This window comes from Pelobates fuscus, chromosome 1, assembly GCF_036172605.1.
Source record: "Pelobates fuscus isolate aPelFus1 chromosome 1, aPelFus1.pri, whole genome shotgun sequence".
Lineage (NCBI taxonomy): Eukaryota > Metazoa > Chordata > Amphibia > Anura > Pelobatidae > Pelobates > Pelobates fuscus.
This window is the reverse complement of record NC_086317.1, coordinates 72,417,632-72,440,516: the sequence shown is the minus strand read 5'-3', so window position 1 is coordinate 72,440,516 and position 22,885 is coordinate 72,417,632. Positions and strand designations below refer to the sequence as shown.

At 38.5% G+C, this 22,885-nt stretch overlaps 1 protein-coding gene across 1 annotated transcript in view; it reads right to left on the bottom strand.

Annotated features, from left to right (window-relative positions):
- PITPNM3 (PITPNM family member 3) overlaps positions 1–22,885 on the bottom strand; it is a 555,560-nt gene that overhangs the window by 107,030 nt on the left and 425,645 nt on the right. The window contains exon 6 of the mRNA XM_063449741.1: positions 607–796. Coding sequence (XP_063305811.1) covers positions 607–796 — 190 coding nt within the window. The remainder of the gene's footprint in view (positions 1–606; positions 797–22,885) is intronic.

The following is a 22,885-nucleotide window of genomic DNA, read 5'->3' as shown; positions in this document are numbered from 1 at the left end:
AGCATAGGCAGAATTTGCATCTAGGTCCCAGACAGGTGGCCATAGCCAGCATTGGTAAATCAGACCGGTTAGTCTCGGTAGACACAATATAGAAGGTCAAGTTCTAAAAGATGTAATGATGTAAAATGGGAGGAGTCAACAATGGAATATGCCTACTGGTTATGCTGGTTTCAGTGGCGATTACCCCACTTTTCATATGTTGCACCATTTTTCAAAGCACATCACGTTTATAAATCCTTCCCAGTATTTCCATGTCTTTAGTAAACAAGGATTTCAGTAATTTTCATACTCCTCAAACAGCATAACAGTTGCTATCTTATATAATTTGCTCTATTTTTTAAATTATGGCATATCTGAAACTTAGATATTTAGACTATAAGACCAATAATTGTCAAAGATACATTTTTCTAATATTATTTAAAAAGCCTGTTATGCACTGCTGAACAACATGCTTATTTGTTCTGTTTTACATATTAAGAGCTTCAAGATGAATTGGAAAAAAATGCATATATTTGCAATATGGGTTTTATAATCTTGACTCTGATAAGAGTTAATGTTATGGTTACATACATGTGCTTAGTCTAAATAGTTACTGTGGAATTATACCTGTCCGTTAAAACTGGCTCCATCTGTAGACTTCAGGAATTCATTGTAAACTTGGTTTGCTCTGTTGATCACCATAGCAACTGCATCTTGGTACAGAGGAGACGATATAGCCAGCAGTGGTAAGGCAGCTAAGGGGATGTGATCTTCACTAATGCTCAAGCAGTTCTCGTCATAGCTATAGGGATTAAGACTAGAAAAAAATATATATAATTCAGTTTAGCAACAGCATAATAAATATAGAAATCTACTCCGTATAAATACATGCACAATGCCTAGCATATACATTCTTAACAATACTTGTGTAATATGACATATGCTATATTCAAGTGCTGCTAGTAAATAATAAAGAACTGTAACTATGACATGGTAAAACCATATCATGGAGTTATAAAACTATGATGGGCAGATTTAGAGCTTTCATTAAAGTACTCAGTCTTTGAGAAGGAGGGGAGCCTTTGACTTTTTATGCCAAACCTTCCAAAAGCAATTCTAAATGGTCAATGCAGCATGCCAAGCCTTTGATAAGGACTTCTAGATCTTTTACAAAGGCAGATATATCTATAAAAAGGCATGATACATACTTCAAGAGGTGTTCTAAACCGGTGATGAGGTCATTAGAAATGTGCTGTCCTTGCGATAGAGTATTAAGCCTTGGGTTGAAAATGTTGACCATTTGATCAAGAGGTTTAAGCTCATTCTATGGCATGACAACATTTTCATTAAAAGTTCTCAAGGTCTGACTATGACAAAGCCTGTTAATTAGCCAGTGAGTTTTAAAACTCTAGGTAAGACAATTATGTAGGGCTATTCACTATACTCCATATTTTTCTTTTGTTTTGTTTACCTCAGTTTTGCAATTCAGATATCATTTTCAAAAACTCAGTTAGTGAGTAACTCTGATTGCAAACACTTCAGAAGATATGCTGCATTTTAAACAATTGAGCAAGAGCATGCGGGGCTTGTCAGTGATGCATTTATCATCATCAACAAAGCTTATTGCTGTAATAGGTACAATCTAACAGACAACAGCCAGTTAGGGTTGCCCACGTGTTAAATTATATTAACATGTTCTCATATAGGTAGATATTCAAGTAAAGCTGTAAAAAAAAATGTAAAAAGGGAGAAGGAGGCGCTAATATCACAAAATATAACCCAGTGCAGCTTAAAACCACCTCAGTGTATAGTCACTATGCACACTGTACATGCAGAGAGAATTCAAGATAAAGGTGATAGCGCAGAACTCAGATTATATTTTACCTTTTTGATAAATATTCACAGATGGGTCCTATTTGCAGTAGTAATTGTATATTGTGAATATAAAACATAACATAGTGTATACCGTTACAACTACATTAAATTAGTTAACAAAAATGAAACACTCACAATTTTCAGAGCCATACAAGTTAAGCTCTGAACTATGGAAGCATTTCATCCACTTATAGGGATGGCTGGGTCTGGTTGTTCCTCCCAGGATAGCAGATGTGAAAGCTTTTTCAGGGACTCAGGAAGCAGGTGAACATGGATAAAAAAGGAATGTATTACATCAATATATAAAATAACAAATAGAATAACAAATAGATTAAGCACAACACGTTTTGACCATATGTGGTCTTCCTCAGGTGAAGTATGTCTTACCTCTAGCTTGAACACCTATATATATATATATATACATATATACACACCTCTGCAAGGTACAGAGGCCACTGCTTTGGTAATTTAATGCCCAATATGGTCCTGGCCTGGAAGTAAAATGCCACCACTAAAATGGTGATAATTCCGTCTCCGGCATTTGTCCATTCCTGCCACCTTTAAAATGGCTACAAGTCTCTTTTCTTCACAAAATTGCTCCAAATGGTGACGTGTTTATCCAATGGAGCACGTCCGTCAGGGTTCCAAACATGGCGGTACGTCTTAGTGGTGGTGTTTTACTTCCAGGCCAGGACCATATTTGGGTATTAAATTACTGAAGCAGTGGCCACACTTGTTCTTGTACCGGTCAGAAGGATATATAAAGCTGTGCAAGCTAAAGGTACGACATACTGCACCTGAGGAAGACCACATATGGTCGAAACACGTTTTCCTAATCTATTTGTTATTCTATTTGTTATTTTATATATTGATGTAATGCATTCCCTTTTAACCATCTTCATCTGGTTCCTGAGTCCCTGAAAAAGCTTCCATACCTGGCTTCCATACCAGCCATCCCTATAAGTGGATGAAATGCTTCAATAGTTCAGAGCCTAACTTGTATGGCTCTGAAAATTGTGAGTGTTCCATTTTTGTTCACTAATTTAATTTAATTGTAATGGTATACACAATATACAGGGTCCACAGCTAAATGTTACTTCTGCAAATATTTATTGAAAAGGTAAAATATAATCTGAGTTCTGCGCTATCACCTTTTATCTTTTATTCATTCAAGTAAAGCTGCCTGTTTTTAAATACACCATTGTGCTGAGCTCTCTTCCCTGCTGCTTTCTGAAGAGAGATACTAAAACATATAAAATGAAATATTGGGGCAGAGGCCAAAATTAGGACTGTCTTACTGACAGGCTTGTAAATATGTCACACCTGCTATGAGGAGTTTTAAACCTTTAATAATGAGCTCTATAAGGCAAGGCTATGTACCTTGTATGAGAGATACATTTTAAGATACCCAAAATAAAATCTTAGTATAAACACAACAGGGGTTTATATAGACAGTAGAATCTATTCAATAAAAGCCAAGTAAAATAATTGGAAATCATACTTGCAAAATTTAAGCAAATACAGAGCTGAATAGAATCTTCAGATCAGCCAGGATGAATATTTTTAAAGGCAACGTTGTCATTAATTCGGCAAGTTTATTCTGAAATTATCACAATGTGTTGTTTGATGAATAGTCACCAAGGTAACTTTCTAAAAGGATGTCAGCCAGTAACCCAACTACACAATCACCATGTGAAGTTTGCAGACCAGTGATACACGTAAATTTGCAAAAAGATTTCCAAATTAACCAATATAAATAAAACGTGTATTTCCATTGAACCTTAGCAATTACAAAGTAACCCGCAAGTTTATTTTTCAGTGCAACATGAATCCCACTGTCAAGTGGACAGAAACAGATTGGAATAAACATTTGCAAAAACACTTTACCTTGTTACAGTAAATTGCTACGAACACGCAGTTGTCGTGATCAATTTATATTATACAAAACTCAGAAGAGCATTCCCACAGAAATGAAAAGCCACAATACAAAAGGAATCTAAAGCAATAATAATAATACTTATGGCTTCAAAAATACTCTTAACCATAGTGCACGTTCAGATGCCTTTCAGAGGGTAATTTCTATTCCAGAAAAGGCAACGAACACTACACAACGAACGAAATAATATTTATGGGAGTGGAAAGAAAATATCTAACTGCCAATAAATTGTGAAGAATTATACTCTTTAATTGGTTTGCATACAAAAGAGAGAGACAGTGAATTTTAACCAAAATAATAGCAAACGTGAAATCATTATTACGGTGCTAAGATTATTTAAAGGTTTCACAGTTCTTTATGATGTGTACACAGTAATATAATATATTCTATGCATGATTAAATAGCCGTAACTTAAAGATTTGTGATTAATGCCCTGTGGAGCCAGAATTACATGGTGTGAAATAAATGTTCCTATTTATTATTGGTCATGAGTTGATTGAGATAAAATAAAGTTGTCTAGTGTCTGGTCATGAAAGGACTGCACACACCTACATAATTAATCAAATAAGAAATAAATTCAGATATACGAACACTGGTACGCAACGTACTCGTCTTAATTTCATTTGAAAATGAACGCTCTGCTACCTTCCCGATCAGGAGCAAATACAAATTACTTTTCTAACTTTCCTGCCTGCTATAATTTCCTCAAAAAACAATGCATGTTTAGTATAGATTATTATTTTACTTATAACAACTATACCCATGGAGAGAGCTTTGGAATGTGTTGGCACTTTATAAATACAGTATAAGAATAATAATAGATTAATAATATAGATAATGCATGTATTTATTCTCTGTGCAAAAACTGTAGCATAGAATTGTGATAGAACTGTAACGTAGAATAAAAAAAAAAAAAAAAAAAAGAGTTGACACGTAATCCAAACTAGCACACAATAATAATGTGGTCATTTCTAAAAGTAATTTAAACAAGAAGGTAAGAATTGTGGTGCCAAACAATTAAAACAACTGAGTTGTAGGTAAAGTGTTTTACGAGTAATGAGATTAGGAAGTGGAAGTTTAAGTAGTTCTTGATAAGATAGATCAGTGTTCTCCAACCCAGTCCTCATGGACAATCAACAGTCCAGGTTTTGTCAGTCTCTCCATTTGAATAAAACAAAGAAATACATAAATCCTGGACTGTTGCTGGTCTATGAGGACTGAGCTGGGGCCCACTGAGGTAGATCATCGAAACCTATGAGTTCTTAGAATTATAAGATTGGTGGGAATTACGTTTTTCAGGGTTATTTGCTAAAGTCCGAATGGCCCGTACCATCAGAAGGCTGCGTACAGGGTCACCCAAACTGCAAAATCCGGACCTTGTTCATGCTATTTAGCAATGTACAGATTTTACAATTCAGGATCTGCATGAGCCTGAATTAGGTCTGGTTTTCAGACAGACCACAGCCGCTGGATTTTGGTGGGTTGTTTATATCCCTGCATTTATGTATATATTTAATATATATTGAGGAAGACTGCATTGTTTTCAATTGTTTTGTAAATAGGATGGTTTAAAGATTAAAGGGAATATAGAAATTAAATATACACTAATTTAGCGGTCCGTGGAATTAGATTAATCCTTAATGAATTAAAGAGGGCTTTTACATTGATTTGTAATTAAAGTTACATTTTAATTGTTTTACACCCCACGTTTTACCTTCTTAATTAAAGAATTTATAAGTTAAAAATTAAAGTAACAAAATAAAATAAAATAAAAAATAACCTCAAAAAGATGTCAGAAGGTGTTTTTATTACTCAGGATATTTTTTAAACATGTCACCTCATGCAGTTTAGTCAATCAATTATTTCCCCATGATTCACACAGGTATAGCTTATCCAGTGACTGGTGGTATAATCTTCCACATACATTTGCGTTTTGGATTTTAATCAGAGAATATTGCCAAAGAGCAGTTAGTAGTCTAGTATGTAATATGAAGCAATGTTATGTTAAAAACAGAAAGTCCTATTATTTAATTTCTAAAGATTTAAAGTCAGTTAGGGAAAAAAGATAAAATCGCTAGCACCCTCTTGTGCTACACACGTCTCTCCTGATTACTTTGGTATTGAGCTATTCAAAATGGCTCTAAACAGCAGTGTGTCAAATCACTCCAATATCCAGGAGCTTAGCTTAGCCGTCAACATACACTGAGAGAGCCTTAACTACCATACATTCAAAGCTTCGGGAAAGAAAACACAGACATTTAACTATTAGAAGGTGAATATTTTATTTTTTAAACGATGGCAACTCTAGGATATTTTGTAGATATGATGCCAGAGTTGTTCTTAGGGTGTGTGACCTGTGTAATTGCACAGCTATGCCAAATACAGGGCAACGCGAAGCACTGCTGTCACAATGTCTAGATCAGGGGTGCCCTAAAAGTAGATCCCCAGATCTTCTATAACTACAACTCCCATGATACAAATAAACCCCTGAAAACACGCAAACATTCTCTGTTTAACATTTCTTTGTTAGATTGTTGTGTTCTTATAGTCATGTCTACTGACATTCACTGTGTGGCACCACGAGTCACCGAAAGCGAGAAGAACCCCTATATACAGAAACAAAATTGCATATTTTGAATAACTCCATCTTCTGACTCTTTCCGTGAGCCAATTTAATTCTTTTGAAACTTTGTCAATAATGAAATTGCCATATGGAGAGGATCAATAGAAGGAAAATCTGCATCTGGAAGTTTTCTTTCTTTCTCATTATGTAAGACGGAGAAAAAGACACCTCCATCTGCAGATTTTAGAAAACCCATTTTTACTGATCATCTTATCATGTTATGTAATTACAAATTATTTGTCCCGTACACCCACCATTGTGTGCCTACCTTATAATTATTTCTCTGTTACAATTACAGAGTAAATCTTTCATGTTTTAAGACCATCCTTGAACAATTTCTTTGGAATGTTTTTAAATTCTATTTTAACCCGTTAAAGTACCACATTCATAACCTCTTAAAGCATCTCTGTCACTTTGGAGTATTTCATGAAAACATTATTTCTATAAAATACTCATATTGACTACATTGGAGTTTGACTAAAATCCCAGCACAATCCAAAGATACAAAAGTGATAAAGCTATAAACCAGGAGATAATTAGTAACCACTATTAGCTACTGGCTGTTGTTAATAGTGACAGCTTTTGTCAACTATTAATAACAAGGTTGGAAATGAGATTAGTCCTTTTATAATTAAAAAAAGTGGTTTAAGGAACATTCCAGCATTATAATGCTGGATTGTTGAAGAGTCTACCGGACCCTTGTCTCCCCTTCTTTCCTGAAAATATAGCGTAAACTTAACTGTAATTCAGCTGTGAGACAGTCCCTCCTTCAAAGCTCTGCTTCATCCACCGTGAGATTATCAATACTATTGATCTCCCAGACAGGGCCGGATTAACACAGGGGATGATGGAGCTGCAGCTCCAGGCCCAGGCCCATGGAATAGGCCCATTAAAAAAAAAAAAAAAAAAAAAAAAGTAATTTTTTTTTTTTTTTTACACACTACTCTTAAGTTTACCGCTTAACTGGTATTTTAATGGCACAGCTGGTATTTGAGGCTGCCTGGCCAGTGCCAGTATTGCAGTAATACCGGCAATACAAATGCAGGTATTTTTCTCAGTATAAACGGAAATTACTCTGCAATACCAGCACCGGCCAGTAGAGGTCACTGTGTGTGGGGACAGGCAGGGATAGGAAGTAACAGGATATCCCTCCCTGCCTCTCTCTACTACTCACTGATCCGTGGGGGAGCAGCTACACAGCACATAGAGTACAGACAGCAGCTCTACAGCTCAGGTAAGTGAGGGATGGGGGGAAGGCAGCATGGAGACATGGGGACACTGAGACACTAGGAGACACTGATAAACTAGGGGACACATGGGGACACAGACACTAGGGGATACTGTGAGACCTAGGTACACTGGAAAACATGGGGACACTGAGACACTAGGGGACACTGGGAGAAATGGGGACACTGAAAGACATAGGGACATTGGGAGACACTGAGACATTGGGACACAGAGACACTAGGGACACAGTGTCCCAGTCTCCCAGTGTCCCCTAGTCTCCCAGTGTCTGTGTCCCCAAGTCTCAGTGTCCCTAGTGTCTCAGTGTCCCTATGGCTCCCAGTTTCCCCTAGTCTCCCAGCATCTTTGTCCCCATGTCTCCCAGTGTCCCTAGTGACTCAGTGTCTCTATGTCTCCCAGTGTCCCCAAGTGTCTCAGTGCCCCATGTCTCCCAGTGTCCCCAAGTGTCAGTGTCCCCGGGTCTCTCAGTAACATGGGGACACAGTGAGACATGGGGACACTGAGACATTAGGGGACTGGGCGATATGGGGACACTGACACTGTGATACATAGGGACACTGGGAGACAGGGAGACACTGGGAGCAATCCATCTATACAGCAGAATCCAACTGTGTGTAGTTTGTTGGTGATTTTACAGAATTTCCTCTTATGTCACTCCTTGTGATTTACATCATGTGATGTCACACATAACTAATTAATTATACAAATGTATAAGGCTGGTAATTTTTTTACAAGAAAGGTGGCAACCCTAACTACTCTTCACATACTCTTGCTTAAAGGAACACTATAGGGTCAGGAATACAATCATGTATTTCTGACCTTATTATGTTAAAACCACCATTTAGCCCCCCTGGCCTCCTCTTGCCTCCCTAAATATAGTAAACTCTTACTTGTATTCAAGTCTGCAGCTGCTGGCTCTGTCCCTATCTGCCTATGAACTGACTCTGTCTGCTGACATCATCAGAAGTGGTGGTCTGAGCAAATTACAATGCTTTCCCATAGGATTGGCTGAGACTGGCAACTAGGCAGATCAGGGGCAGAGCCATCATAAGTCAAACATAGCCCTGGCCAATCAGCATCTTCTCATGAAGATACATTGACTCAATGCATCTCTATGAGGAAAGTTCAGTGTCTGCATGCAGAGGGTGGAGACACTGAATGGCAGTGCTGCACACTAGGCAGTACTCCCCCAGGAGGCACCTCTAGCAGCCATCTAAGAAGTGGCCATCAGAGTTATTTTCTCTGAAAAGACAGTGTTTACTGCAAAAAGCCTGGAGGGAATCATTCTACTTACTAGAACAAATACAATAAGTGTCCCTTTAAGTTTGGAAGCTTAAGAGGGATGCATTGGATCAAAACCTGTGTGGACAGGCTGACAATAAAATTAGTTTAGATAATGCAGACTTTGGTCCCTATAACACTGTGGCATGCCCCCTTTCTTCTACACTCACTACATTTTCTCTGTCCCAGACTATATACCAGGAACTTCTGCCTGCTAGTAAGATGATAAGTAGACAAGTGGACCTGTGAGTGCTAGGGGACAGTCCTTAGAAAGCATGGAGTAGGCGCATCATTTGATGCATTTATGTCAAGTTCAGGGTGCTGCCTGCATAGTATGCCCTTAGTTGGACAGCCTGCATGTTTGGCAGGCAGCCTGACATGCATTCATGCCAGGCTGGCCTTCCAATTCTTTGGACAGCTATGCCCCCTTTTTGGGCATGTTCACCCCTTTTGGCAGGTCTGGTCACGTGATTCGCGCCAGTGGCACACTCTTTTACATTGACTTCCTGCTTCACTGGACACTGCTGTTAGGGGATATGGATTTACTTGAAAGATGAAAGCATAAATTAGAGAGAGATTAGCATTGAGTATGTGTTTTCGTATAGCTGCATCCTTTGAGTTTCCCTCCAACACCATCTCCATCAAATACATGATGCATGGGAGGTATGATTGTTTTAGTGTTTTTGGTCGATAAGATTCTGTAATTAGGCCCCATCATAATTGTCAGCACCAGGCCCACTGGGCTCTTAATCTGGCCCTGCTCCCAGACAGTCCAATGCTTCTTTGTCAGGATCTTACCTGATGTGGAGTCCGACGTGCAGAGTTATACCCTCACCCTTGCAAATAAACACAGAGCAAGATGACCAGGTAAGAAGCCACCTGGGTTGTGAGTCTGTACACGTGGGCTGTGCAGGAATCTAGCTCCCAGTCGCAGTACAGGCAAGGACAAGCAGAAGAGAAGTCATTGAAAGCCAAAGTCAGGGGAAGCCAGAATAAACAATGAGATAAACCAAGGTCAGGAGCCGTCACACACACTGGATCAAGATACATAAATACAGGAACCAGAATCAATTAACTGAAACTGCCCTCAGAGAGAGGCAATGTTTTATACCTGGCTAATTTTCGATAAGCTTCAGGTAGACTAAGAAAGACAGGGCAGCCACAGGAAAAGTCTAGCTCCCAGTGCTGGAGACAAGGCAAGGATAAACATCAGGCTGAAACAAGAACTCAAGTGTGGCTCAGAGGCAAAACAGCAGGCCCAGGACACAAAGAGCTAGGTTTGTATCCTCTGTTAGGCATTTCTGAGAACTGTGACATTCTTACAGAGAAGCACTGAGACAAATGGCACACAGCTGGAAATTGCAATGCATCGCATAGCAAAGCATTGAATTCAAGACTTATGCTTTGTGCTGGGGCTCATTGTCCTGTCAGATTGATAGCTGGGTATAAAAGTGCTGAGGTCTCTTGAAATCAATAGCTTTATAAAATGATATTGAGGGGACACCTAAAGCATTTCAACAAGCTGAAGTGAAGTAGGGGTTTGGAGTGTTCTGTTAAGTGATGAATTCTAAACAAAGAGTTTAGTTTAACACACAAATAGCCTTTAACCCCTTAAGGACCAAACTTCTGGAATAAAAGGGAATCATGACATGTCACACATGTCATGTGTCCTCAAGGGGTTTATGCTATTACTCTTCTGAAGAAAAATCCCCTCTATTTTTCAAGTAGCTGTAGATTGGCAGTTTGTAAAACTGTAAATATACGGTACTCAAGGCAATACAAACCTTTGTGACTTTATCACAAACAAAATGAATAAGAATTTGCTCTATTGGGAAACAATCCCAAGAGAAGAGATCTGGATATATTTTTACAATGTAATCTGGATGTTTTGTTACTAAAATAACACACTAGAACAAGCATATCAAACTTGCGGCCTGCAATGACTATATTTGCGACCTAGCAGAGGCAGCTCTCTAATTATGCGATTTAGGTTGCTGCCTAAATCGCCTTAGGGCAGACTAACATGTCGGTTTCTCGGTCTATGACCCGATATAGGGAGGGTGCCCAGCGGCTTGCCCATTATGCCACCGGGTGCGAGGCCTTTCTCTCAGTCTGCCCTGAGAGAGAGCCAGCACTAGTCAGTCTGCAGCTCCGCTGGGAAGTATCTTGCAATCTCCAGTAAATCAGAGGTAACCCGCGACAACGCTCTGACTGGAGATCGCAAGACACTTACCATGTGGTCTGTAGCTCTGCACACGGCGGAGTTGCAGACTGGATGAACAGACCACCGGACCACCAGGGAAAACTGAACATCTGTGCCACACTCAACCCCCGACCCTGCCACACTCACCCTGTCACATTAACGCCTCTAATCCTCTCACACGCACCCTGTCTTTTTTTTTATACTGCACTTTTATAAATAAACCTACTTTTCTATGAAAATTTCAGGTTTTGTTTTTTGCAGGCCCACATATACTTAAATCTTGTTGATGTGGCCCATGTTAGCCTTTGAGTTTGACATGCTTGTACTAGAATTTATTTTTTGCAGGGGGGGGATTAACTTTATTTTTCAAATATATAGCTTGTGTGCCGCAGCTATTAAAAAGTATTTCAAATTTAAAGGTACACTCTAAACACCATGGCCACTTCACCATATCTATTTGTAATGCTGTAGTGCATAGAGTCTTTGGGTGAAGTTCCCCTGTTTTTTGTCAAACCATTTTGAGATGGTTTAGTCAAAGTTGGGACTTGTCCGGCACCTTTAATAACAGTCCTTATGCACACACTGAGATAATGCTTAACTTTCACTTCTGCATTACCTGGATAAATCCATCTGCAATTAGTTTGCAAATACTGCAGAGGTCTTAGCTTAGATAATGAGAGAGCCTTGGCGATTGCTAAACATGTGAAAACAATTTATCAGGAAAAAAGAGGCTTACACTAAAAGTTACTTTGCACCATAATCACTAATATAAAGTTTACTATTTGAAGTGTTCCTTGAATTGACTGTTACTCTGAGTAGTTACCCAAGATGCACTTCTAGTTCAAGTAGTGATTTTGATGCTTACACTGTTAATTTAAGGTGCTCTTGCATGCTGCTAAATTAGTGAAATTTCATGGAAATTATACTTCTATCTATTCTACACAACATGTTTTCTCTCTACCACGTACAGAAATGTTTTACATAGCACTCATTATAGATTCCGATTGATATAATAATAGGTGCATTGTGCATGTGTGGACCACAACTTGGAGAGGCCCTGAGTGGGGGATTGTCTATGGACTTTACCCAGTGCATAGGACACAGAAGGGTAATTGGACATGGCGTGGCAAAATATGCTTGGAGCAGGGGTGCATTCTGGCTCATTCTAACTAGCCATCGCCATATATGTCTAGCTGTATGAAACTACCATCCCAATTTCACATGCTTGGATATAGACTGACATATTACAATCACTTGCCTAAATAATTAGTTATCACACTTTTATGGGAGCATCTCAGTCGTCATAACCTTGTCTGCTGTTGTTTTGATTTTAATTATTACCATTGTTTTCCTAACACTGTAGCTTGTGTTCCCAACACACTGTGTTCCTTTAATGCTCAGGAGACGTTGAACACAAAAAAAAAACTAGATGGAAACAAACATCAAGTGAAAGGCTGCATTGCTTAGACACAGAATTAAATATTAATTACTATCCATGAACTGTGAATAGTACATGGATAAACACGACATCACCCAATCCTTCTACACAAAGGTTCTCCATTCACTTGGAAACATATAAATTATTTCTTAGAATGTTCTTTTCTTTGTATATACTGTATAGAAAATGTCCTGCAGCTAGTAACTGTCAATCAAGATAAAACAGCCTTCTACCACTAACATATTATTTGCTTGAGCATCTGCGTAAAATATAGAAAGTGAAGATAAGCGTTGTCATTTATTCATTAATAATGTTTTTGGGTTATAAAGCGTTAACTGGTATAACCATGCTTCTTTTACTGTACAAACAACCAAGCTGATAAACTGCGTTTGCAGCCAGGTGAATAAATAATACGTTTTCACTGTCGCCTAGTGCTTTGCAAGAGAGCAAGATTGCAAGGTAACTGGCTAAATCTCCACCAAATCCTCTCTTTCTCTCTGCTCCCATGTGCTGCAGGGTTTCATAATGGATGTTTCTGGGATAGGAGTGATGTCATATAAAAGAAAACCAAAAAGATATAAAGCAGACCAGGGAATTTTCAGCTCTTTCACTCATTACTCTAGAATGCTAGAGATAAGCCTCAAGAAAGATAGGCCAGAGGGAAGGAGCTCAGAAAAAATAGAACTATACATGACTGTTTTTTTAAATCATTTATATAAAGGTTAAGACATAAAGATCTAAGACATGGAGAGGGGCTAAGAAATTAAGGAGAGCTGATACGCAGAGGAGAGACACAAGGGGAGATGGACATGGAGGCTAAACGATAGAAAGACAGGCAGAGGGATGAGTTAAAGGAACACTATAGGGTCAGGAACACAAACATGTGTTCCTGACCCTACAGTGTTAAAACCAGGGGCAGGCTGGGATGAGGGACATGGAGGCAATTGCTCCCCAGGCCACCCTAAATCCAGGGCCGTCCTCATCCAGCAAAAAAAAAAAAATCCAAATCCCCTGCCTCTGGCCGGGAACTAGGATTCTTCAACTTAACTGTAGGGAGCTACAGCCTGTGGAGTCGGCCGGCCTCTCCTGATGATGTCAGGTGGAGGGGGCATAACTTTCACTGCTCTTCTCCCAGGACCGCTGGGGAGTCTGGGAGAAGAGCAGAGGAAGTTCCACCCCCTCCTCCTGACATAATCAGGAGAGGCTGGCCGACTCCACTTACTGCTGGCTCCTGGATTCTAGCTCCTGCTTTTATGTTTTTTTTATCCCCTTGCTCGGCCCCTGAGGTTTAGTGTCTGTATGCAGAGGGTGGAGCCACTGAATCGCCATCTGAATAGTGACCAGTGAAGTTATCACTAGGCTGTAATGTAAACACTGCATTTTCTCTGAAAAGACTGTGTTTACAGCAAAAAGCCTGAAGGTAATGATTCTACTCACCAGAACAAATTCAGTAAACTGTAGTTGTTCTGGTGACTATAGTGTCCCTTTAAGATAAAACTGGAGAAGCACACCAACACAGGGAACAGGGTAGCTGAGTAAGAGGTAAGATGAAAAGACTGAGAAGAAAACGGATAACATGGAAAAACATAGAAATATAGAAACATAGAATGTGAAGGCAGATAAGAACCATTCGGCCCATCAAGTCTGCCCAATTTTCTAAATACTTTCATTAGTCCCTGGCCTTATCTTATAGTTAGGATAGCCTTATGCCTATCCCATGCATGCTTAAACTCCTTTACTGTGTTAACCTCTACCACTTCAGCTGGAAGGCTATTCCATGCATCCACTACCCTCTCAGTAAAGTAATACTTCCTGATATTATTTTTAAACCTTTGTCCCTCTAATGTAAGACTATGTCCTCTTGTTGTGGTAGTTTTTCTTCTTTTAAATATAGTCTCCTCCTTTACTGTGTTGATTCGCTTTATGTATTTAAATGTTTCTATCATATCCTGTGGAGTTGGTCGGCCTCTCCTGATGATGTCAGGTGGAGGGGGCATGACTCAACTGCAAGACTACCAACGTTGAAGAAATACATATGGGCAACAATGGCGCATGGCAACAGTGGGGAAAAAAGAGACAAACTCAGAGATGCAATGGAACAAAAACTGAGAGAGAGTCATAGAGATGAAAAGGAGCAAAACTGAGAGACAGACTGATAAAGAAACAGATGCTTTTATGGTAGCTGGTTTTGCAGGTAAGTAGTGTTTAATACTAAGTCCTGACTTACATTTGATATTGAGATTATATTTAATATTTTGTATATTTTTACATTTGGAATTGACAATAATTGTATATTTTCAATAAAGTTGGACATTTTAGTATATCTTTTGTTTGTAGATCGTTTATTTTTTTAATGTAGCTTCCTGGAAACTGATTTTATATGATCTCTATTGTTAACCAAATCTATGTGTTAACTCTATGATTAACACATAGATTTGTGTATTTGGTTTCTTCGGCTGAATTTGGGACATTCAGCTGTTTGGCCGAATTCGGTATTTCTGAAACGCCATATAGACCACAAACGACTAGCACGATGCTCAGACATGTTCATTTCAGAGTTCCACATGTGGCATCAATAATGAGATGATTGATGGGAAAAGATGACTGGTGGCTAGAGGCATGTTGATTTTATTGAGAAGTGACCAATAGAGGAGGGAAAAGGAGAAGAGGTAAAACAAGAAATCTATATTTCTATACTATATATTTAATACATACATGTATAATATATAAATAGATTTTTATACTGTTCTCACTCTTATTCTCACTGTTGGTTCCTTTTTCTTACTTGTTCTGTAAACCAAATGGTGGGAATATCAGTGCAGAGCAAAATACATACAGTTAGGTCCAGACATATTTGGACACTGACACAAGTTTTGTTATTTCAGTTGTTTACCAAAATAAATTCAAGTTACAGTTAAATAATGAATATGGGCTTAAAGTACAGTCTCTCAACTTTAATTTGAGGGTAATCACATCTGAATTGGAGAAAGTGTTTTGGAATTACAGCTCTTTAGTATGTAGTCACTTCTTTTTCAAGGGACCAAAAGTAATTGGAGAATTGATTCAAAGCTGTTTCATTGACATATGTGGGCTATTCCTTCATCAATTAAGCAGGTAAAAGGTCTGGAGTTCAATCAAGGTGTGGCATTCACATTTGGAAGCTGTTGCCGTGAACTCACAACATGAGGTCAAAGGAGCTCAACATGCAAGTGAAACATGCCATCCTAAAGCTGTAAACTCCCCCCCCACCCCCCACCTTACCTCCCCTTAAAAAAAAAAAAAAAAAACATCAAAGAGATAACATGAACATTAGGAGTGACCAAACCAACAAACCAACAGTTTGGTACATCCTGAGAAAAAAAAAAGAATGCTCTGGTGAGCTCTGCAACACAAAAATGCCTGGACGTCCACCGAAAACAACTGTGTAATTGTATGACCCTTTCCATGGTAAAGAAAACCCCTTCAGAACATCCAGTCAAGTGAAGAATGCTCTCCAGATATAATCATATCATTATACAAGTCTACCAGAAAGAGAAGACTTCACAAGATCAACTTGTGCCATAATAATGGGAAGAAAATAAAATATGGAAAAAACTTGGAATGGCTCATGATCCGAAGCATACCACATCATCTGCAACGTTGGAGGCAGTGTGAAGGCATGGGCATGCATGACTTCCAATGGCACTGGGTCACTAGTGTTTATTGATGATGTGACAGAAGACAAAAGCAGCTGGATGAATTCTGAAGTGTATATATAAGTGTGAAACAGTGACCATAATTCTAAATAAAGTGGGCAGCAACATACATTTTATCAGCTGAGATTCAAAACTTCAAATATTGTATGTGCGCTCCAAATACATAAATGAAATGGGAGAAAGTAGATAAAATGTATAAAAAATATATACCTTTAATAATAAAAGTCAGGTTAATAAGAACAGCTCAAGAAATATATCTATTGAGGAATAGCATATCTCTAAAAATCAGACATAAATCACAGTATGCAATGTATCAAAAAATGTAATGCAATTCTAACCACAAGATAAGTTACCTTGCTACAGTTCCAAATAAAATGAAGCAGCAGGTAGCAGCCTAAAGTGAGAGGCTTATGCCAGCAAAAAAGGGCGTTGTGGGGGAGGGGGGAAGCAGACCTATTAAATGTTGCAATAGTGAAAACTATGGGTAGGGATCAGAAAATTCAAAAGTCCCTTCAAAGGCTGTAAACCTGATCGCACCGATCCTTAGCCACGGGGTAGTGTGAAACAAATGCCGCGCTCGGGATCTAAACAAAAGACCTTGGCTATCTGGATAATAAATAGCTCAGGGAACATGAGGAGAGGTGACATGCAAATGCCGCGGTCGGTATCTTCACAAAAGACCAATGCTACCTTGATGTTATAAAGCACAGCTACTGAAAATCAAGCTGAATATGGTCCACTGAGTCTACGCGTTTCGGCTCTATCACAGGACTTTCTCAAGACTAAATACAGAGCACACTTGTGCTCTGTACTGTGGTCTTATACACCCTAAAACACCCGGGTATATCACAGCTCTTGTAAAAACCTGGCACGGGAGACAGCCACTAGAGCCTGGATTAACCCTGCAGTGTAAACAGAGAGGGCCCTAATGCAAGAATTATCTCTCGGATGGTAGAGCGATAGGATAGCATCTGCAGGTGAACTTATCATCTATGAGATTTGTGAATGACACGTTTATTTTAATCTTTTCATGACAGGCACATTTTGGGACAAACACAAAAGCTGTCCTTGTAGGTAGAGTGACTGCTCCGGTACATCGCGGATTTCAGACTGTGACATGCAAACGTAGATCCTACAGTTTGCCAGTAAATGTTGATCCTGACAGCACAGAGACCAGGGCTATCACTAACCGTAATTTACTAGCATTTCCTGACATATGATTTCTCTCAGAGAGTGATTGTATGTTGGTAAACGCTGACAGTGACAAACAGAATTATCAATGCCTGGTGTCTACACTCTAGCCTACACAATCACTCACAACAATTCTGAATGCACAATGAGGATTAGAGAGTAAGGTACAGTTTGTCCTTCTACCGTTGTGTCCACCTCCCCCAAAGAGCTCTGTCCCCTAATAATTCATTTAAAAAAATTAACCCCTGTCAGCAAAAGTTGTATTTATTTTTAAGGGCTCCAAGTCACTGAAAATAAAACTAGTAAGTAGTAATTAAATTGGGAGTGATAAAGAGGTTTTAGGTAAACAGACAATACCCCCCCCCCCCTCCACCTGCCTCCCCAGGAATGTCCCAAGCACTCTTTTTTTTTTTATAATGCATTTACTACTTAGTTATTCAGTAACCATTTGCTGTAATTATAAGTGATGAGAAAACTTGGAGGTGAATCTAGTCCCGGTCTTCATTTTCCCTAACACCCAATACAACATGTGTGAGTAAGAAAGAGGCTTATTGGCAAGTCTGGAACATGCCCACAATCCTTCTCCCCTTAAAAAAAATAGCTCTCCTATTAAAGTAGTTTAAAATGATTGCCTGCTCAGCTGTCCAAAATTATTTAAAGGTCCAGCATCAAAATGTCAAATTTAAAGCCTAGAATTGTTAGGTCCTAAACTAGACCTGTGTATTCAGCTTCAAGCAAATAGTGATAAATCAGAATTTTCGGTGATCAGCGATTCCTAAACTAGACTTGTGCATTCAGCTTCAAGCAAATATTGATAAATCAGAATTTTGGGTGATCAGCGATTTGTCAAAATCCACAACTCTGAAACGCCATAAGCACATATCACTAAACAAATTTAAAAAAATGTAATGCTTCAGTATTCTGTCATTGGAGCCAGAATAAGAGTGTGGGATCAGAGAATATTTTATTTATTTATTTGTGAATATTTTATAGTGGGACCTGAGCAGCACATTGCAAATTGCAAAAAAAAAAATAAAAAAAAAATATGATAGCTGCAGTGATCCTTGAGATCTCAGCATATAAGTAAACATTTAAGTAAACTGAGCCAGTTGTCTCTCTGTTAAAAAGTGACCTGTGCAAGTAGTACCCCTTCTTCTAGCCTTATGTTTTCACATTGCAGAGGAAAGGCGTTAACCTAAAAAAGTATTTTTCCAGCCCGTGAAGTTGCAGTGGAATTTAGTAAATATCTAATGCAATTACAGTTTTGTATGGTTTCCCGTAGAGCACTAGTATGTTTAAAAGCTTTTACTTATTATTACTATGATTTATATACAAATACTTGCAACAAGACCAATTGGACGCACAGGAGCAGAACGTTATGAGAGCTCTCTCTCTGCTTACATTCTAGGGAGAGTGCGGTAAAATGGTAAAAAGAGATAGAATGCATGTCATGTATGGGAAACGTAGCTTGCTAGAATTTTACAATTTTTCTTTGGATAACACAGAAGCTGGAGAGACTGCAAGGTGGGTTACTAAGGTGAGTGGAGGGGAAGTTGTTAACACTTTAGCTGAAATGCATTAGCCGAGAGTCTAATGGAGCAGGCAAGGGAGGTCCATAGGAACAGTGCAGCGTTAGAGAAGTCTTGAAGGTGGGTGCTAGAAGTACGAGTATGAACAAAGGATAGACTATAGGGGCATGGATCGGAAATACTTGTGTACTAGTGAGGGTGGATAGGTAGGAGCAGTGTCACATATAGATTTGTAGGCAAGGACCAGAATTTTAAATTCAGCCGTATAACTTACAAGAAGCTAATGACGGAGGAGGTTGGAGTGGGGGGTGCAGGAAGTCAGGAATATGAGTCTCACTATAGACTGTAGTGTGGCAAGCTGGGAATGTGCAGGACCAGTGAGCAGTAGTCAAGGCAGGAAAAAAGAGCAGGAAGGACTAGCACCTTAGCAGCATCCGTGTTAGATGTTACTGGTGGTAGTTGCAACAAAGTTACACCAGTTAATAAGCTATATTTTACATCTAATTTTGGTGCACTGCAGTGTATATTGACATGCTTCAAAAATAAACAGGGACATATATGTACTCAGAGAATTGTGCAGAACACAACTTTGGGAATATTACTGTAGGAAAATAAAGCAAAGGTTCTGTAAACATTTTCAGTAAATATTGTATACATGTAAAAATAAAATATGAATTAAATTTCTGGCAGAAATTGGTAATACAGTGGCTGCGTTAAAAAGCTCTGTAATCTTTTACGTTTGAAACAAAGTCTGTACTCTTTTTGATATGTGGCCTATAACAGGCATAGGCAAACTTGGCATTCCAGATATTTTGTACTACAACTCCCAGGATGCTTTGCCAGCATTATGGGTGTAAGAGCATTATGTGGGATGTAGTTCACAACATCTAGAGTGCCGAAGGTTGCCTATCCCTGGCCTATAACTACGAAAATATGAGGCATCTGAGCTATTCCCAAAATAAGGACAAATAGATTAATCTATTTTCACATATCCTTTTTTCCCTTCCTGTTGTAGTTTGAATTTGTTTTGAAGAAATACTATTTGTCTTTTATAATGTGCAAAACTGTGAAACATATACACTTGCCTTTTTTTTTTCTAATTAAGGAGTTATATATTATACTGTATAGATACTATATTATTTACTGTAGGAACATTCTAAGTGTCCTTTAAAAATATAATACATTTAGTGCGCTAGATGCGTAACAGTAAAACTATCATTGAATGAATACAAAAACATTTACAAAAAAATGTTCTTGACATAAAGATACGTAACAGCTCTTGTTATGAGTAGGTTATATGAATGTGCCAATGTAACACCCTAGAGCAGAGGTAGGCAACCTCCAGCACTCCAGAAGGTATGTACAATTTCCTCTCTAATGCCCTTACAGCCATCAAAGCAAAGCATCAATGGATTTGTAGTGCACAGTACCTGGAATGCCAAAGGTTGACCTCCCCTCTCTAAAGGATAAACTAAATGGTGTTCAGTAATCAATAGGCAAGGCATCCTCGTTCCCCCTAATAGAGTGAGGAAGATTTGAAACCTACAGGAATTGACCACAAGGACTTTACATTTCCCCCCTCCCTATTCATTTAATGTAGAAGTCTGTATTTTTTTTTCTATGGTGAATGTTCATGAATGTGAATGTGTAAAATCTAGTGTATTACAATTTCATGTGATTTCTCAAATTTATTTGCATATTATTCCAGTAAAAGAATAACAAATTGTTCTACAAAGTTTAAACTGTGAATCAGGAAGAATGAGGACTGTTTGTCAGCATGATCTACCTGTACTTAAGAATGACAAACAGTCTAGTGTGCTGGACAACTAGATATATCCATCCACAAAACTTTCATGTATCTGGAAATTTTCTGAAAAAGTCTGAAGTATTCATAAGCACTTTCAGAGATTCTTTCACATTGCAACTGAGAGAGTAGAACATGGAACTCACATTGAGACTGGATCTCAGCCTGTTAGAAGGAACACGATTGCTATACTTGTCTTCTAACCAACAGTCCTTTGGACAAGACTATCTGCATTTTCCATAAACACTTGAACTACTATTAATGACCTTACCCTAGGACAGGGGTGTGAAATATGGTCAGGGATAATTTTAATTCCCAACACGTCAAATGGACAAAGAGGGACACTTTAATTTTAGGGGTGTGAGTGGGGATGTAGTCAGGGGCAGGGGCTGTTTTGAGATTTTTTTGCTGACTTACTAATAACAATATAATATAAACAATAAAGGAAAATGTAATTTATAACAAGAACAATGTATCTTATTTACAGAGACTGGTTTCTAAAAACGTTTATTATACTTTTAAGACACTTTACTGGGAGTTATATTACTGCGGAGCTTTGTTATATAGCCAAACACACCAACAATATGGAGCTCTTAAAATAGAGGGACATTAAGTTAGAAAAGAGGCACAGAGAGATTAGGGACAGTTCAAAGGTATGGGTCATGACCAAGGCAGAATTTTATGATTTCTCTAAGAAACGTGCAGTTTTAAACTAAATTGCTGGTATATCTGTATTTCCTGGCAACTTGAATTTGATAATCCTGCACTGGAACTACGGAAATATAGAAATAAATATTTTCTGAAATGAGAATGTTCTGATGTGAAAACTATAGTTTTTAATATAAAAGTAATGAATTGCATTTTAAATTCACTTTGATTCCACAGACAGAATAAAATAATTAAATATCTAGTGAAACCTATACATGGTAATCTGCAAAGTTAAATGAACAATCCTAAAATATTAATGCAATAATAACAAAAAAGGCATTGCCTACACAGTGCAGTTCAGATGCAGCTTTGAGAACAATAGAAACAGCTTCATCTATTCATTCTTTTTGTCTGCCTTTTGATCATCCAGATGTGCCTCGAAAGGCAATGTTTTTGAATTTACACAAATGCAATTCTGAATTGCTTTGTATGATATCAATTTGGCTTTTAAGTCCAGCTGATTTCCTGTTGTAAGAGGTGGTCATATTCAGATTAGAGATTAACACTTTCATCACAGGTTCTTGAATATTGCTTACTTTGTTGCTCATATCATTCTGTTAACTTGTTCCCTTCCAACATGTATGTAAAGTGAATTTAGCCCATCAATTTCCACTTATCATCCACTTTGCTCCAGCATTAGTGCTCACTAGTGATGTCCCGAACAGTTCGCTGGCGAATAGTTCCTGTCGAACATAGCTTGTTCGCGTTCGCCACGGATGGCGAACATATGCGATGTTCGGTCCGCCCCCTATTCGTCATAATTGAGTAAACTTTGACCCTGTACCTCACAGTCAGCAGACACATTCCAGCCAATCAGCAGCAGACCCTCCCTTCCAGTCCCTTCCACCTCCTAGACAGCATACAATTTAGATGAATTGTGAAGCTGCATTCTTTTTTGTGTGTGTTTGTGTTTATTATACATTATCCTCCATAGCCAGTAACCTGTGTTTATTATACATTATCCCCCATAGCCAGTAAGCTGTGTTTATTATACATTATCCCCCCATAGCCAGTAACCTGTGTTTATTATACATTATCCTCCCATATCCTCCCATAGCCAGTAACCTGTGTTTATTATACATTATCCTCCCCATAGCCAGTAACCTGTGTTTATTATACATTATCCGTCCCATAGCCAGTAACCTGTGTTTACTATACATTATCCCTCCCATAGCCAGTAACCTGTGTTTATTATACATTATCCCTCCCATAGCCAGTAACCTGTCTTTATTATACATTATCCCTCCCATAGCCAGTAACCTGTGTTTATTATACATTATCCCCCATAGCCAGTAACCTGTGCTAATTATACATTATCCTCCCCATAGCCAGTAACCTGTGTTTATTATGCATTATCCCTCCCATAGCCAGTAACCTG